The sequence below is a fragment of the Nyctereutes procyonoides genome, unplaced genomic scaffold (genome assembly GCF_905146905.1).
Source record: "Nyctereutes procyonoides isolate TBG_1078 unplaced genomic scaffold, NYPRO_anot_genome, whole genome shotgun sequence".
NCBI classification, from domain to species: domain Eukaryota; kingdom Metazoa; phylum Chordata; class Mammalia; order Carnivora; family Canidae; genus Nyctereutes; species Nyctereutes procyonoides.
In genome coordinates this window covers 53175613-53193684 of record NW_026575126.1, presented here as the reverse complement: position 1 = coordinate 53193684, position 18072 = coordinate 53175613, and the positions used below count along the sequence as shown (strand labels likewise).

Sequence of the window (18072 nt, the reverse complement as noted above, 5' to 3'; positions counted from 1 at the left end):
CCATTTGTGTGGAGGGTACATTGATATCACTCGCCAAACACTATTCTCACGTTGACTTTTAATCTATGAAGAGAAAGGGGTTTTCTGTGATATACACTGAGCACCCCAATTTCAGTGTTGATTTCCAGCCAGTTCTACCCTGCCCTGTCCACCACTGGCTAATTCCTTAAAGAAACACTGGAACCCAGGGCCCTGTAATGTCTCCCTCATGTCACATGACTGGCATCTCCCTTAGGAAAGGAGCCACTTGAGTCATGTGGGAAACCGTCTATTCTGATAAGAGACTTAGTGTGGGAAAGAGTGCAAGATGGGGGAGGAAGGCATAGAGGGTACACAAACCACAATCAGCCTCCATCTTTTGTCAGATTCAGAATCCAGACCAGTTCCTGAGATGAACAGCACTACCGTCCCTAAGAAGGACCCGGAGATGGCTAAGGTAAATGCTGTTGGTGTTTTCAGTTGTAGCCATTCTGGAAGATTATTCCAGTTTGGAAAGCACCCTGTTCTGGCCTAGCGTCTGTTCGGTGTGTCTTGTGATCTGTCTGAGGCATGTTTGCCTTTCAAAATGCAAGCTGTTTACCCAGGAGCCTACAGGCTTCTCCATTAGAGATCCTCACCTTAGGTGTTGACTCCCAAAGTCACAGATGCTTAGAGATGAATGATGGCAGGACACACACCGTGTGTGTGTGTGTGTGTGTGTGTGTGTGTGTAATAACTTGAGGATGGTGACTCCTCTCTCTGCACTAAAGTCTGCCTGTCTAGCTGCCTCTTTGCTGTTTGCTTTCATGTGGAAATGGTAGAGTTGCTGGGTTTTGGGTCAGGAGACTAACCTGGGGGTATGTCTGCAGTAATCATCACAGATGGAAAATGAGAAAAACCATGCGCTGCCTGGTACTCTGTGCTATGTGCTTTGGACAAATTTGAGTGTTGGTAGAGAAGGTTTGCTACCTCATGTGCCATCCACTGGGTAAGGACATGACCCACAATACCTTCAGGTGAGTCCTGGGTGAGATGATCTGCCAGGTGACACAGGTGTAGTAGCAAATGTCCACGGGACCAGCAGCCATGAAGAAGGAATACCAGTAACGACCTGCAGGGCCAACCCCTCACCCATGGTTTCTGTTGTGTGCCTATGAACGGGTTCTCCTGTGGTTTGGGTGGCTGTGCCGGCTGACAGGGTCTCCCCTGACCCACCATTGGAGTTTCACACCTACTCTCCAGACACATTTTGCATCCAGTGATGTAGAATCAGCTCCTCAGCAGTCCACGGCACCAAAGGACTCTACATTTGCTCCATGCCTAAGCTAAGGAGTATTCTGGCTGACGGTGATTCAGATCCACAGAGCTAGTTCTTAGTAACTCTTAGGGATCGTGCTTCTCTCAGAAAACACTTTTCCAGGTCCCCTGTAGGACTCCAAAAATTTGCATCTCTTCAGGGGTGTCTGTGGCTATGAATAGCACTGTGGGCAGTAGAGGACCCCTTGTCAGGGAGGGAAGCAGGGTGGGGTCAGGAGGGGGCTGGCAGCAGCAGTTTAACCCATGAGTGGCTGTGATTCTATTTGTGGACACAGGGCTTCCCATTGCCTTTCACTGTGTTTGTTCTTACTGAGTATACATAACCCTCCTTGGCCACGCTGGATGTGGGGAACAGAGTGGGCCTGGCCACAAATTCCTGCCTGTCTGGAATATGCTCCTTTTGGGTTGAATGTCATGGCCTCTGTTCAACTGGTAGGACAAGATACCTTGACATCCTGCCTTCTGAGACATGGTTGGTGATGTGTGGTAATATTAAGTTCTTTCCTTTGGCATTTTCCCCCTGCCCCTGAACTATGTAGTTGCATCAAATGGGAGGCCTAGGGTTCTTGGCCCTGGTGCTCTGCTCTCCTGGAAGCTGAGGGTGAATAAAGGGCTAGGTGCTGACACCTGCTTCTTTGGGTTTCAGGTTGGTGGGCATTCTGCTTCTGTCTTTCATAGCAACATACCTTTGATTTTTGTTCTGAAGAACCCTGTGGATTCAAGAGGAACAGCTCCTGTCCTGGGCCCACTCTGTCTACCGTATTCCACAGATACCCCTTCATCACCATGCTGGGGCCCCAGGGTACATCTCCGTCTACCCACCCAGTGGCCTTGGGGTTCTCACCCTGTACCCTGACCTACACCACAGGGTAGGGTGATGTGAACTGAATGAGCTGCCTTGCAAAGGTTATCCATCTCTTCTTTCTTATTGGGTCAGTGGAGCAAAGGCAGAGTTTGTGCTGAGGGCTTGGAATTGCAAGAGGAATCCCAACTGGGGATACTGTAACATTCTTGAAATTTGTCAGCAGATGTATAGGTTGGGCTTGTTTTTTTCCCCCCATACTTATCTGGGGGAGCAGGTGCCTTTTTGGAGAAGGTGATGTTCATTGGGTGGAACAGCCAATATTCTGGTCTTGTAGATAGGAAGTATTCAGAGACCAAGTTTCAGGCTCTGGGAGGGTTGGGACACATTTGTCACTTACATGTCAGCTGGTTGAGCCCAAGCATATCACCATTGTTTTCTTAGATCTGTAAAAGCTTGAAGCAAAGGGGGACTTGTGGTCCCTTCCTGAAGGGTAAGGGATGGCTCTTCCCTTTGTGTCAGGGGTCAGCAGTGACCTGTGAGAATTCCCTGCCTCTGGAAGAGGACCTGAGAGTGGGAGAGGGTAGAACAGAGTGGGGCAGGTGTAGAGGGCTGGCTTCAACACTGCATGGTCAATGCCAGTCTGAATACACCTCCATCCCTTCTAGGGCTTAGATCCCATTCAGAAGCCTGTGCTGCACTTGGGTGGGTCGGTCAGCTAAGCAAGCATCTGACTCTTGATTTCTGCTCAGGTCATAATCTCAAGGTTCTGAGATCAAGTCCCGTGTTGGGCTTGGCACTGAGTGTGGAGCTTGCTTGGGATTCTCTCTCTTTCCTCTGCCCGTTTTTGTCACAAGTTTGCCCTTTCTCTCTCTATTAAAAAAAAAAAAAGAAAAAAAAAGATTATGCAAAATAATCGGGCTATTGGCCACTCTCCCTTCTCACTGTTTACATGAAAATAGATCCATGCAGATAATCATCAAAGATGTTCATTAAGTCCTTGAAACTACCACCTCAGCCCAGAGATTGGCAATCCTCATTTCAAAGATAAGGCAAAGAACCTCTTTTTTCCATTAACTTACAGGTCCTAGCCAAGAATGAAGTAAAAGGTATTCATGACAACACGTACATTCAGAGATTTATATCAGAGCTGTGATGAAAGTTATTTTCTATAATATAGATTCACAGAGGCAGCCATACCCTCAATTGTTCATTTAAGGCTGCACATATACTGTGAAGGCAAAATGCATATAGCAGAATAGAAGATCCCATTGAAATAACCCCAAACCTTATAGGATTGTTTCAGATTTGAAGACCTCCCTGAGCACTAACAACCTGACTGTGCAGAGAACATATTTAGAAAAGATGTCAGATCTGCCTAATGGTCAGAGTGTTTCCCCTTCCAATCCTGTCCCCTGTGCTTTGTCACTCCTGGTACCCCCGTAATAAACCTTTCATGGTTCTTTCTCCATGTCAGCGTCTGCTTTCACCAGGACCTACCATCCCTCCCCTTGAGTGCATAATGTAAATCCTGCATACACAGTAAACAAACTGGCAGAAATGGTGGTGATGGGGGATGGCTGCAAGATTACTCTTTGTGGGATCTTTACTGCAAGGGGCCCAGGAAATCCTGGAGGAAATCCAGGAGATTCGCCTCTGGGAGGTGGACTAATCTTGTTTTTAGATCTGTTGGTGGTTCTATTTACTCTGTTGATGGATGCTCTTGAGCACATGGCTCCTGCTGGTTTAGGGGGTGTGTGATGATCGGCAGGACAGGTGTCTCTCCCCAAGCAGTGGTCTGTTGTGATGGTGAGGATTGAACAAAGGGTCAGGAGTGGCCCTAGAAGACCGGTGAGGAGGCCCTGCATTAAGGCAAGTTTTGTGCACTGGTTTCCCCCACACCAGCTGCGCCCAACAGTACAAATCTAGGTGAGCTCTGAGGGAGGCTGATGGTGACAGTTTCTTGGTAAGACCCAAGAAGTCCCATAATCCTCCCACAGTTTCCTATGAAGTAATGGGCAAGGAAGAGGTCAATGATGGGAGACCCATTGCTCCCCCACCATGCAGGAGAAGTTGGGGAAGTTGGGTGTGTGCTTCTGGAACTTTTTAGGTCCTCCAGGCCAATCCACTGTGCATCAGAGCTCCATGATCCTGCAGAGCCCTCCTTTCCAGGCTGTGGAGGCAGCCATCCTCCAGCAGCTTTGGGGTGATCGTTGGGCCACAATGGTGTTAAGGTCTGTCTGTCCACATGCTGTCCAGGGGTGACTGGTGACCTCACTGCTGCAGCCAAGGTCAGCTTAAGCAGCCTTTGTAAATGGGATGGTCATGCACTGGGAGCAGGGCGTGGACTGAAACATGGCAGGAGAGCAGGAAAGAGAGGAGATGTGGTTCCCTGTTGTCCTAGACAGGACTACACAGAGCAGAAGATCTGAGGGCCTGAGGAGAGACAGAGACTGTCAGGGAGAGAGACAGTAAGTGAATGGGGAGGTGGTGGTAGGGGCAAGTCCTAGAAAGTGAGTGGAAGAAAGAGGAAGACAGGGTAGGGAGAAGCAGAGAAAAGAGGAATTACAAGGAGGAATGGGCTTTCCTGGTCCAGGGGTGGGGAGGGGGAACCACGGACGAGGATGGAGGGGTCAATGAAGGGGATCTGAGTGTTGGGACCAGTAGAGGCAGGAATTCTGGGCATCAGATTCCCTGAGTCCACTGCTCCCACCTTCCTGGGGCTGAGCTTTGCAGAGGTCATTTCACTTGGGAAGATGGGAGCACCTCCTTTTTGCATGGATTTGTGGGGCCCAGCCTCAGGATCTGTCATAGAGAGATGGCTTGGCTGGAGCAGAGCACCCTCTCTGCCTCCAGCTGAGGGGCCAGGACCTTGAGCATTGCAGGGCTTCCCAGGACGGCCAGCAGAGGGCGCGCGCGCGCCACCCCGGGGAGGGGCAGGGTCTCTGCGTGCGCAGCCACGGCCAGCAGAGGGCGCGCATCGGCTTCGCTGACCCAGGGCGCCTCAGGGCGGGAAGGGCCTGTGCAGCCACAGGAGGATCCGGCCCAGTGCACTGCAGGTGCCTCAGGACAGAGCCAGAGCTGCGTTTCCAGCAGGTTCTGCCGGCCGCCCGGGGAGACCCTGGGGGCTTTGCAGCTACTTGGCGTCTCCTGAGGTACGAGCGGGACAGCAGCTGCCTTGTCGGGCTGAGTGCTGAGGAGGGGCCTCTGGGGGGCTTGCCCCGGGGACACGCTGGTCAGTGGGTGAGCAGCACAATCCCTTGTGTTTTCTGGGCTGTTCGCGTCGTTTGGTCCTCATTTTCCCTGAGGGTGTTTGAACAAGAAGTATTTTACTCAGGGATCCGGGGATTGGGGGGTCCCTCGACGCCACGTCGGAGATGCTGTGGTTGGTTTATTACAGATGCAGGCTCGTTCCCGGGGAGAAATCCTGACCCCAAATCAGAGGAACTGGAGCCACACTCAGCGGCGACGTAAATACAGGAAGTGCTGACTCTCAGCTCCTCCGAGAATGGGGAGCTGGGGTCCCGCTTTCCGTGTCCTCCTGGAACCGGAGCCTGAGGCGAAAGCACGAACTGCCCTCCTGTTTGTAACCTTAAAAGGTAGAAACTCTCAGGGATTTATCAGCAAAAATTGGATTTTTTTTTTGGAATAAAGAATGAATGCGTGACAAAGAAGCTGTGACTAAACCTTAGGCACTTTAGGGAGAATTGGAGAGTCTCACTGTTTTCAGGAGAAAAGGGGGCTTATTTGGGGGCTGTTGTGAACAGAAAGTCCTTGGAGCATCTGGTAGTTCAGAGTGTTGTGGAAAGTGGGTGAGTCTTGTTGGAGGAGGTGAGGTGGTGATAGAGACATGAGAAAACGAGTTTCTGGGGATCCCTGGGTGGCTCAATGGTTTGGCGCCATGGCCCGGGACATGATCCTGGAGTCCCGGGATCGAGTCCCACATCAGGCTCCCTGCATGGAACCTGCTTCTCCTCTGTGTCTCTGCCTCTCGCTCTCTCTCTTTGTGTCTTTCATGAATAAATAAATAAAATCTTTTTTTAAATTTTTTTTTTAAATTTTTATTTATTTATGATAGTCACAGAGAGAGAAAGAGAGAGGCAGAGGCAGAAGCAGGCTCCATGCACCGGGAGCCCGACGTGGGACTCGATCCTGTGTCTCCAGGATCGCGCCCTGAGCCAAAGGCAGGCGCCAAACCGCTGCACCACCCAGGGATCTTTTTTTTTTTTTTTTTTTTTAAAGAGAAAACGAGTTCCTCTAGTTGGATTAGTGAAGTATCCATGTGCAGGTCAAGTCCATGTCTTCCTGTTGGGTCCCCCGATTATTTGGAGTGGTTGTATGTGAGAGCTTCCCCTGCCACAATCTCCTGAGTCTGTTTTGTGACATTTCCCATTAAGACTTTTCACCTTCTGAGCAAGATTTTCCTTGATAAGCAAATTAAGTCAGAGAAAGACAGCTACTATGTGATTTCAGTCATATGTGGAATTTATGAAATAGAACAAATCAGCAAAGAGAAAAAAAGAGGCCAACCAAGAAACAGACTTAACTCTAGAGAACAAAATTATGGTTATCAGAGAGGAGGTGGGGGGGGCAGGGAAACAGGTGCAACAGGTGATGGGGATTAAGTCCTGCACTTGTGATGGGCACCAGGTGTTGCATGAAAGCCTTGAATCACTATATTGTAAACCTGAATGGAATATAACAGTGTATGTAAACTAATTGTGATTTAAAAACTTTAGAAAACTTTCCTTGGAAGGATTTGTGATCATCAGTCAAGTTCTTTGCATTTGGTTGGATTGTATTTCAGTGCCAGCAAGGCCTTTTTCTGGTTGGCATGTCTCATTTTGGAGGCAATGTGCACAGCAGACGTAAACCACTTAAGTGACAGTTGAGGAACAAGGAGGGTTAGAAGGCAGAAATTCCCACGTTGTGTCCCATATGAGAACTGTATCTGCTTATGATTGAGGCCGGAGAGCCAGCATCACCTCATCAGGGACAGCCTTTCTACAAAGGATTCAGAGATAGCAAGTACAGAATCAAAAGCAAGATGACAATCCCAAAGCATATGTTGGTTCTAAACCAGGTCCCTAGGTCTGAAAGTAGCCAACTGGAATCCAAGGAAGCCTGGTCATTAGTCCTTAGTTTTAGGTTGTGGGAAATTGAGGATGCCTCGAGTCTCCCTGGATCCAGATGTCGCCCTTGTTCTGAGATCAGGTGACCTATGTATCTAACCTGAATTTGAGCAAACTAGAGTTTTTCTTTGGAGACTTTATGTCTCTTGTAAGGCCAGAAGATTTCACACATGGATGCAGTCTTCCTGTGAAGAGGTATGAGGAGGGGAGCAGAGATGCCAATCATCTGCATTTTGTAACAAAAGAGAGCCCACGGAGCATTTTCTGTCATGTGTGGGCAACATGGGTAAAGGGGAGATAGGGAGAACAGGCCTCCAGTTATGGAGTATGTCACAGGAATAAAAAGCAAAGTGTAAGGAATACAGTCAATGATATTGTAATAGTGATGTAAAGGGATAGACTACCGGTAGCTATACTTGTGGTGAACAGAGCATAATGTATAAACTTGTAAAATCAGTTGTACACCTGAAACTAACATAATATCATGTGTCAACTGTACTCAAGAAAAAAAAAGGAAAGAGAAAATAACTCAGAAATATGGGGTCTGTTTAGATCCTCAGAAGCCTTAATTTCAAAGGCTTAGGTTTAGGAGAGGAGGGAGTGAGGGAGCTTCAGAGGAAAAGGAAGGTTTGGTAGAAGGATGAGAGGGAGAGAGCAGAGGAGGTGAGAGGGCACAGAAAGAGCAGGGGCGGGTGGTGCCAGAGGTGTGTCCTGAGCACTAGGTAGTTGCCTTCCTTCTGTAGACAAAGAAGGTGGGAAAGAAGACTCGGAACCCTTTTTTGTCCTTTTAATTATAAGCTTGCCTCATTTAGTTTATAAATTGTATTTGGAGAAATGCAGTTTTTAATTCTTGATAGCATTTGGAAGCTTCAAAATACTGATTGAAGTAGGTACCGTGCTTAGGTTTGTCAATTTTAAAACCATGCTTGCCCAATTCAGCTTTGAGAAAATTAAGGTTGGAATGATAGAAAGTTCCCCATCATGGCCATTGAAGTTCTAAAATTATTCCTGGTTAAGTCAGTCCACTTATTTATAAATGTGCATGCAGATGGACCATAGTTTGCATTTATTTATTTATTTATTTATTTATTTATTTATTTATTTATTTTATTTTTTGATTTAATTTTCTATTTTTCAATGTAATTTTACTTTATTTCAGTTCAATTCATGAACATGTAGTGTACTAATAGTTTCAGAGGTAGAGTTCATTGATTCATCACTTGCATATAACACCCAGTGCTCATTATATCACGTGCCCTCCTTATTGCCCATCACCCAGTTACCCCATCCCCTCACCCGCCTGCCCTCCAGCAACCCTCAGTTTGTCTCTTACACTTAAGAGTCTCTTATGATTTCTATCTCTCTGATTTCATCTTGTTTTATTTTTCCCTCCCTTCCCCTATGATCCTGTGTTTTGTTTGCTTAAATTCCACATATGAGTGAAATCATAGGGTAATTCTATGATTACCTTATTTAACTTAGCATAATACCCCCTAGTTCCATCCATGTCATTGCAAATGGTAAGATTTCATTTTTTGATGGCTGAGTAATATTCCATTGTATATACATACCAGTGTTTTTAAGCATAAAACCATCCAGAGTCCCAGGGGCAAGGTGCCCTCAGAGCATTTTGAAGACCATGATCTCATTTCTTAGAAGTGTTTCAGGGACAGCTTGTTTCCAAAAGAATCTGACCAAAAGCCAGCTCAGTTTCAGAGAGAACATTCCAGTCCCAAACAGATCAGAGACTGGAGGTTAGGGCAGTTCCAACAGGCACAGTTCCAATGGGAAGAGTGCAGGTGCAAAAGGGAATAGGGCCAAAGCCTACAGAATTCCAACTGGTACGGTCCCAACTGGGAAGGTCTGCTTTTAAAAGTCTCAGACAAAAGGCTAGCCCTGTTCCATTAGGAGCAGTCTCATTTCAAACAGGAATTAGATCAAAGGCTAACAAAGTTCCTTCAGGAAGAATGCAAATCAGACCTGAAGGCTAATGGACCACACTTAGAGGTGATTAAAAAAAAAAAAAGACCTTCAATAGATCCCAAGTAAAGCTTGGAGAACTCAGACACAGGGTGTGGAGCTTGAAATCTAGGAGAAAACTTGTCCTCAAAACCCTGGGTAGGAGGCTACCTGGGTTGCTCAGTGAGTTAAGCATCCAACTCTTGATTTCAGCTCATATCATGATCTCAGGGTTGTAGGATTGAGCCCCACATCAGGCTCCCCACTCAGTGGGGAGTCTGCTTCTCTGTCTTCCCACCCCATCCTTCTGCCTCTGTCCTGGGTTGGGCTCTCTCTGTATCTCTCTCTAAAATAAGAAATTAAATCTTAAAAAAAAGAAACTATCAAGACAACTTCTAATATGGATAATATTGTACTAAGTAGAGTTTTTAATCTGTTTCAGAAGAAAAACATATAATGGTATTTTTTAATATGTTAAAATACTTGCCTTTACCAATTCATATATTTCCAAATTCTTCACTTTTCTTTTTTGCTTATTCTCTAATTCACATATTATATTCATATAAATTCCTAAAATTTATGTTCATCACACATACTGTGAAGGCTCCTTTCTGTGACAGGTTGTAACAAAGAAGATTGGCTTTCTAAGGAGGGTGCAGCTTTCTATAACTTCAGGATTTGTTGTGGTAGGTTATTATTAACTTTTCCCACACAGTTGAAAATATCTTCCCACATTAACAAGTCATATAAAAAAGAAATGTATCTGTATCAGTATGATTTCATTTCATCATAGTGTATTTCATTTGGCATTTTGTATGTATGTAGTAAATATAGGTATATATATATATTTTTAATATAGGTATATTTTAGATATGAGACTATGCCCCTAGTTAATTGAATTTGAAAAGAGGTATATTTCCTTTATATACAATTTTAAGGTTTACACATTTGAATTCATACTTGGAGAATTTTTATGTATGGAATTAAGGTAATTTGCTGAGGAAGATACGAGGGGGCTTTATTATTCTGGGGGTGGAAATAATGGCTTATACTGCACAGACTTGCCATAGTTACTCAATTATATATCTGGATATAAGCAATTTTATGATAATAAACCCATTTTCCCAATTTATTAATGTTTTCAGAAACTCAATGTATCACTTTTTCATTCCAAGATAACAAAATCATTAAATCTGTTGTCTTACTGCTATTCTTCTTTAAATTTTTTATTTGTGTGTGAGTAACAGTGTTAGTGTCAGGTGTGAATATAATGATTTAACCATTGTATATGTGACTCTGTGTTCATCACCATAAGTGTTCTCTTAATCCTCCTCACCTTTTTTATCCATTCCTCTATCCCCACCTCTCCTCTGTCAACCACCAGTTTGTTCTTTATATTTGAGTCTGTCTTGATTCATTTTTTTCTTTATTAAATTCCAGGTATGGGTGAAATCATATGGTATTTGTCTTTCTGTAACTAACTTCTTTCACTTAGCCACATATCTTTTATTTTTTTTTTTTTTTTTATTTTTTTTTATAAATTAATTTTTATTGGTGTTCAATTTACCAACATACAGAATAACACCCAGTGCTCATCCCGTCAAGTGTACCCCCCAGTGCCCGTCACCCATTCACCCCCACCCCCCACCCTCCTCCCCCTCCACCACCCCTAGTTCATTTCCCAGAGTTAGAAGTCTTTATGTTCTGTCTCCCTTTCTGATATTTCTCACACATTTCTTCTCCCTTCCCTTATATTCCCTTTCGCTATTATTCATATTCCCCAAATGAATGAGAACATACACCGTTTGTCCTTCTCCGGTTACTGTGGCCAAGTTCAAAAAGGGTGTTGCCTGAGTTCTCCTCTGGGATTTTGATGGAATCTTGTCTCACATTTAGATCTTTCATCTATTTTGAGTTTATCTTTGTGTATGGTGCAAGAGAGTGGTCCAGTTTCATTCTTCTGCATGTGGATGTCCAATTTTCCCAGCACCATTTATTGAAGAGACTGTCTTTCTTCTAGTGGATCGTCTTTCCTCCTTTATCGCATATTAGTTGAGCATAAAGTTCAGGGTCCACTTCTGGGTTCTCTGTTCTGTTCCATTGATCTATATGTCTGTTTTTGTGCCAGTACCACACTGCCTTGATGAACACAGCTTTGTAGTACAACCTGAAATCTGGCATTGCGATGCCCCCAGATATGGTTTTCTTTTTTTAAAATTCCCCTGGCTGTTTGGGGTCTTTTCTGATTCCACACAAATCTTAAAATAATTTGTTCTAAGTCTCTGAAGAAAGTCCATGGTATTTTGATAGGGATTGCATTATACGTGTAAATTGCCCTGGGTAACATTGACATTTTCACAATATTAATTCTGCCAATCCATGAGCATGGAATATTTTTCCATCTCTTTGTGTCTTCCTCAATTTCTTTCAGAAGTGTTCTGTAGTTTTTAGGGTATATTTTGAGAACCATTTGAATGGTAAATGGTTCTCCAACCTTTTATTTTCAGGTTGTAGGTGTCCTTCTGTCTAAAATGAGTCTCTTGTAGACAGCAAATAGATGGGTCCTGTTTTTTTATCCAGTCTGAAACTCTGCGCCTTTTGATGGGGTCATTAAGCCCATTCACGTTCAGAGTTACTTGAACTTCTTCTTAAAGGGGAGTTTTAAGAGTCCCCCTTAAAATTTCTTGCAGAGCTGGTTTGGAGGTCACATATTCTTTCAGTTCCTGCCTGTCTTGGAAGCTCTTTATCTCTCCTTCCATTTTGAATGAGAGCCTTGCTGGATAAAGTATTCTTGGTTGCATGTTCTTCTCATTTAGGACCCTGAATATATCCTGCCAGCCCTTTCTGGCCTGCCACGTCTCTGTGGAGAGGTCTGCTGTTACCCTAATATTCCTCCCCATGAAAGTCAGGGACTTCTTGTCTCTTGCTGCTTTAAGGATCTTCTCTTTATCTTTGGAATTTGCAAGCTTCACTATTAGATGTCGAGGTGTTGAACGGTTTTTATTGATTTTAGGGGGGGATCTCTCTATTTCCTGGATCTGAATGCCTGTTTCCCTTCCCAGATTGGGAAAGTTTTCAGCTAGGATTTGTTCAAATACATATTCTGGCCCTCTGTCCCTTTCGGCGCCCTCGGGAACCCCAATTAAACGTAGGTTTTTCTTCCTCAGGCTGTCGTTTATTTGCCTTAATCTGTCTTCATGGTCCTTCAATTGTTTATCTCTTTTTTCCTCAGTTTCCCTCTTTGCCATTAACTTGTCTTCTATGTCACTCACTCGTTCTTCCACCTCGTTAACCCTCGTCGTTAGGACTTCTAGTTTGGATTGCATCTCATTCAATTGATTTTTAATTTCTGCCTGATTGGATCTAAATTCTGCAGTCATGAAGTCTCGTGAGGCCTTAATGCTTTTTTCTAGAGCCACCAGTAGCTGTAGAATAGTGCTTCTGAATTGGCTTTCTGACATTGAAGTGTAATCCAGATTTTGTAACTCTGTGGGAGAGAGGGCTGTTTCTGATTCTTTCTTTTGAGTTGAGGTTTTCCTTCTAGTCATTTTGCTCAGTGCAGAGTGGCCAGAAACAAGTTGTATTGGAACACGGGGGAGTATCACTGGTCCCTCTAGCTGGTCTTCTGGGGGAGGGGCCTGTTGCGTTGATTTTCAGGTGTTAGCACTTGGGGGAGCTGCTCTGCCCCTGCCTGCTGCAGGGCTCTGCGGGGGTTGTTTACCCCGCCAGGCCCCAGGAGGAACAGCAGCAGTTGCTATGGCAACTCTGGAAGCCTGGATTCAGCCTCCGCAGGAACTACGGGGCTCGGGGCTCTCGGCTCTCCGTCCGCAGGGCCTGGAGGCTCCGGGGCGGGGCCGCTGATCTGCTCAGCTCGGGGCAGGAGCGTCCTCGCTGTCTCGGGCCCTCCCGGCCTCTGCCTGTCCCGGGGGAGGCCGGATCCTGGGCTGTGTCCCGGCGCCCTGTGCTCCGGGGCCTGCGCTGTTGGATTCGCGCTCCCGCCCCGCAGCCCCCTCCCTGGAGCCGCCGCCCGAGCCCCTCCGAGCTGCTCCGGTCGGTCCCTCCGTGCGCGCTGCAGCCCTTAGGGAGCTCGGAGCACTCCCCTGCGCTCGCAGGTGTCTGTTAGTGTCCCCGGGAGCCTGAGGGCATCCCCGCTCTCCTGGGTCCTGCTCCAACTCCCTGCGAGCCCCTTTCCGCCCGCCCGGGAAGGTTGGTGCAGCTCCTGCTCCTCCGGGACGGGGCTCTCCTGTCCTGGGGACACTCGCCCCGGCCTCAGCCCGGCTCCTCGCGGGGCCCCTCCCCCTCGGAGGCCTTTTGTTCCTTTATTTCTTTTTCCCCGTCTTCCTACCTTGATAGAAGCGTGAACTCTTCTCACTGTAGCATTCCAGCTGGTCTCTCTTTACATCTCAGGCCGAATTCGTAAATTTTCAGGATGGTTTGAAGGTTATCTAGGTAATTTGGTGGGGACAGGTGATTTGGGGACCCTGCTCTTCCGCCATCTTGCCCCTCCCCCCACATATCTTTTAGATCCATTCATATTGTTGCAAATGGCAAGACCTTGTTCTTTTTTAAATGTCTGATTAATATTCTACGGAATATATACTACATCTTCTTTGTCCATTAATGTATGGATGGACATATGGGTTGCTTCTATATCTTGGCTGTGGTAAATAATGCTGAAGTTGACGTAGGGGTGCAGCTCTCTTCTCAAATTAATGTTTTCACTTACTTTGGGTACATGCCCAGTCATGGAATTACTGGATCCTATGGTATTTATAACTTTTGTGAGGAACTCACATCCCGTTTTCTACAGTGGCTGCACCAGTTTGCATTCCCACCAACAGTGCATGAGGGTACCTTTTCCTCCAATCCTCAACAACACTTATTTCTTGTGTTTCTTCTTCTACCCCTTATGACATGATATCTCATTATTTTGATTTGAATTTCCCCCATGATAGTGATAGTAGTATCTTTTCATGTAACTGCTGCTCATCTGTATTTTTAAATTTTTATTTATTTTTTTAAAAAATATTTTATTTTTTTATGAGAGACACACAGAGAAAGGCAGAGACATAGGCAGAGGGAGAAGCAAGCTCCCACTGGGAGCCAGATGTGGGACTCGATCCCAGGACCCCAGGATCACAACCTGAGCTGAAAGCAGATGCTCAACCACTGAGCCACCCAGGTGCCCCTGTATTTCTTTTTTAGAGAAATATCTATTCATGTTCTCTGCTTATTTTTCAGTTGGATCACTTGGAATTTTTTTGGTTGTGGCATTGTGTAAATTCTTTTTGTATTTTGAATATTAACTTCTTTTCAGACACATCATTTGCTAACATCTCCTCTCATTTAGTATGTGGTCTTTTTATTTTGTTGATAGTTTCCTTCACTGAACAAAAGTTTATATTTAATTGTAATCTCAGTGTATAATTTTGCTTTTGTGTCCCTTTTCAGAGGAGCCCATCTAGAAAAATATTTCCATGGCTGATGTCAAAAAAATTATTGCCTGTATTCTTTTAGGAATTTTATGGTTTCAGGTCTCACATTTAGGCTTTTCATCCATTTTGAGTCTATTTTTGTGCATGGTTTAAGGCAGTGGTCCAGTTTCATTGTTTTGTGTGTGACTTCCCAGTTTTTCCATCACCATTTGTTGAAGAGACAAGTCTTTTCCCCATTGTATATTCTTGTTTCCTTTGTCATGGATGAATAGACCATACAAGAATGGAGTTATTTCTGGACTCTCTATTCTGTTTCATGATCTTTGTGTTCATTTTTGGACCAGACCATATTGTTTTGATTACTACAGCTTTGTAGTATATCTTGAAATTTGGAATTGTGATACCTCTAGTTTTATTCTTTTTCAAGGTTGCTTTGGATATTCAAGGTCTTCTGTGTTCCATACAAATTTTAGGATTCTTTGTTCTAGTTGAGTGAAAAGCTGCTATTGGTACTTCAATAGGAATTGCACTAAATCAGTAGGTTCCTTTACGTTGTATGGACTTTTTAATATTGGTTCTCCCAGTGGAATTTGCTCATGGATTTGTTTACCATCTTCAATTACTTTCATCAGCAGGTTAGGTTTTTTTTTAATTTAAAATTTTTTATTTAAATTCAGTTAGTCAACAGATAGTAGTACATCATTAGTTTCAGATGTAGTATTCAATAATTGTTTGATATCTTGCAGAGTACAGGTGTTTCACCTCTTTGGTTAAGTTTATTGGTAGGTATTTTAAACCTTTTGGTGCAACTGTAAACAGGACTGTTTTCTTTTTTTTTTTTAGTTTTATTTTTTTATTATAAATTTATTTTATATTGGTGTTCAATTTGCCAACATATAGAATAACAGCCAGTGCTCATCCCGTCAGTGCCCACCTCAGTGTCCATCACCCATTCATCCCCACCCCTGTTCATTTCCACCCCTTCCACCACCCCTAGTTCATTTCCTCCCCTTCCACCACCCACTTCCCAGAGTTAGGAGTCTCTCTTGTTCTTCTCCCTTTCTGATATTTCCCACTCATTTTTTTTTCCTTTCCCCTTTATTCCCTTTCACTATTTTTTTTATAAATTAATTTTTATTGGTCTTCAATTTACCAACATACAGAATAACACCCAGTGCTCATCCCGTCAAGTGTCCCCCTCCGGGCCCGTCACCCATTCACCCCCACCCCCCGCCCTCCTCCCCTTCCACCACCCCTAGTTCATTTCCCAGAGTTAGAAGTCTTTATGTTCTGTGTCCCTTTCTGATATCTCCCACACATTTCTTCTCCCTTCCCTTATATTCCCCTTCACTATTTTTTATATTCCCCAAATGAATGAGACCATATAATGTTTGTCCTTCTCCGATGGACTTATTTCACTCAGCATAATACCCTCCAGTTCCATCCATGTCGAAGCAAATGGTAGGTACCTGTCATTTCTAATGGCTGAGTAATATTCCATTGTATACATAAACCACATCTTCTTTATCCATTCATCTTTCGATGGACACCGAGGCTCCTTCCACAGTTTGGCTATTGTGGACATTGCTGCTAGAAACATGGGGGTGCAGGTGTTTTGGCGTTTCATTGCATCTGTATCTTTGGGGTAAATCCCCAGCAGGGCAATTGCTGGGTCATAGGGCAGATCTATTTTTAACTCTTTGAGGAACCTCCACACAGTTTTCCAGAGTGGCTGCACCAGTTCACATTCCCACCAACAGTGTAAGAGGGTTCCCTTTTCTCCGCATCCTCTCCAACATTTGTGGTTTTCTGCCTTGTTAATTTTCCCCATTCTCACTGGTGTGAGGTGGTATCTCATTGTGGTTTTGATTTGTATTTCCCTGATGGCAAGTGATGCAGAGCATTTTCTCATGTGCATGTTGGCCATGTCTATGTCTTCCTCTGTGAGATTTCTGTCTTTTGCCCATTTTGTGATTGGATTGTTTGTTTCTTTGGTGTTGAGTTTAATAAGTTCTTTATAGATCTTGGAAACTAGCCCTTTATCTGATATGTCATTTGCAAATATCTTCTCCCATTCTGTAGGTTGTCTTTGAGTTTTGTTGACTGTATCCTTTGCTGTGCAAAAGCTTATCTTGATGAAGTCCCAATAGTTCATTTTTGCTTTTGTTTCTTTTGCCTTCGTGGATGTATCTTGCAAGAAGTTACTGTGGCCAAGTTCAAAAAGGGTGTTGCCTGTGTTCCCCTCTAGGATTTTGATGGAATCTTGTCTCACATTTAGATCTTTCATCCATTTTGAGTTTATCTCTGTGTATGGTGAAAGAGAGTGGTCTAGTCTCATTCTTCTGCATGTGGATGTCCAATTGTCCAGCACCATTTATTGAAGAGACTTTCTTCTAGTGGATAGTCTTTCCTCCTTTATCGAATATTAGTTGACCATAAAGTTCAGGATCCACTTCTGGGTTCTCTGTTGTGTTCCATTGATGTATGCGTCTGTTTTTGTGCCAGTACCACACTGTCTTGATGACCACAGCTTTGTAGCACAACCTGAAATCTGGCATTGTGATGCCCCCAGATATAGTTTTCTTTTTTAAAATTCCCCTGGCCAATTTACACGTTCAATGCAATCCCTATCAAAATACCATGGACTTTCTTCAGAGACTTAGAACAAATTATTTTAAGATTTGTGTGGAATCAGAAAAGACCCCGAATCGCCAGGGGAATTTTAAAAAGGAAAACATCGGCGAAGAGGGAGAGTTTGACTTCTTCTTTGCCAATTTGAATGCCTTTAATGTCTTTTTGTTGTCTGATTGCTGAGGCTAGGACTTCCAATACTATGTTGAATAGCAGTGGTGAGAGTGGACATCCCTGTCTTGTTCCTGATCTTAGGGGAAAGGCTCCCAGTGCTTCCCCATTGAGAATGATATTTGCTGTGGGCTTTTCGTAGATGGCTTTTAAGATGTTGAGGAATGTTCCCTCTATCCCTACACTCTGAAGAATTTTGATCAGGAATGGATGCTGTATTTTGTCAGATGCTTTCTCTGCATCTAATGAGAGGATCATATGGTTCTTGGTTTTTCTCTTGCTGATATGATGAATCACATTGATTGTTTTACGAGTGTTGAACCAGCCTTGTGTCCCGGGGATAAATCCTACTTGGTCATGGTGAATAATTTTCTTAATGTGTTGTTGGATCCTATTGGCTAGTATCTTGTTGAGCATTTTTGCATCCATGTTCATCAGGGATATTGGTCTGTAATTCTCCTTTTTGGTGGGGTCTTTGGTTTTGAAATTAAGGTGATGCTGGCCTCATAGAACGAATTTGGAAGTACTCCATCTCTTTCTATCTTTCCAAACAGCTTTAGTAGAATAGGTATGATTTCTTCTTTAAACGTTTGATAGAATTCCCCTGGGAAGCCATCTGGCCCTGGACTCTTGTGTCTTGGGAGGT

The 18072-nt window shown here is 44.3% G+C and overlaps 1 protein-coding gene across 7 annotated transcripts in view; it reads left to right on the top strand.

Annotated features, from left to right (window-relative positions):
- The first annotated feature begins 206 nt into the window (after positions 1-206).
- The window catches only part of LOC129519985 (transport and Golgi organization protein 1 homolog), a 51719-nt gene continuing 33853 nt past the window's right edge, over positions 207-18072 (top strand). The window contains exons 1-2 of one of the 7 annotated variants that reach the window (XM_055340850.1): positions 803-995; positions 5499-5697. In XM_055340850.1, coding sequence (XP_055196825.1) covers positions 5607-5697 — 91 coding nt within the window. In that variant the 5' untranslated portion in view covers positions 803-995; positions 5499-5606. The other 6 variants (XM_055340848.1, XM_055340849.1, XM_055340843.1 and 3 more) reach the window with 6 other exon arrangements.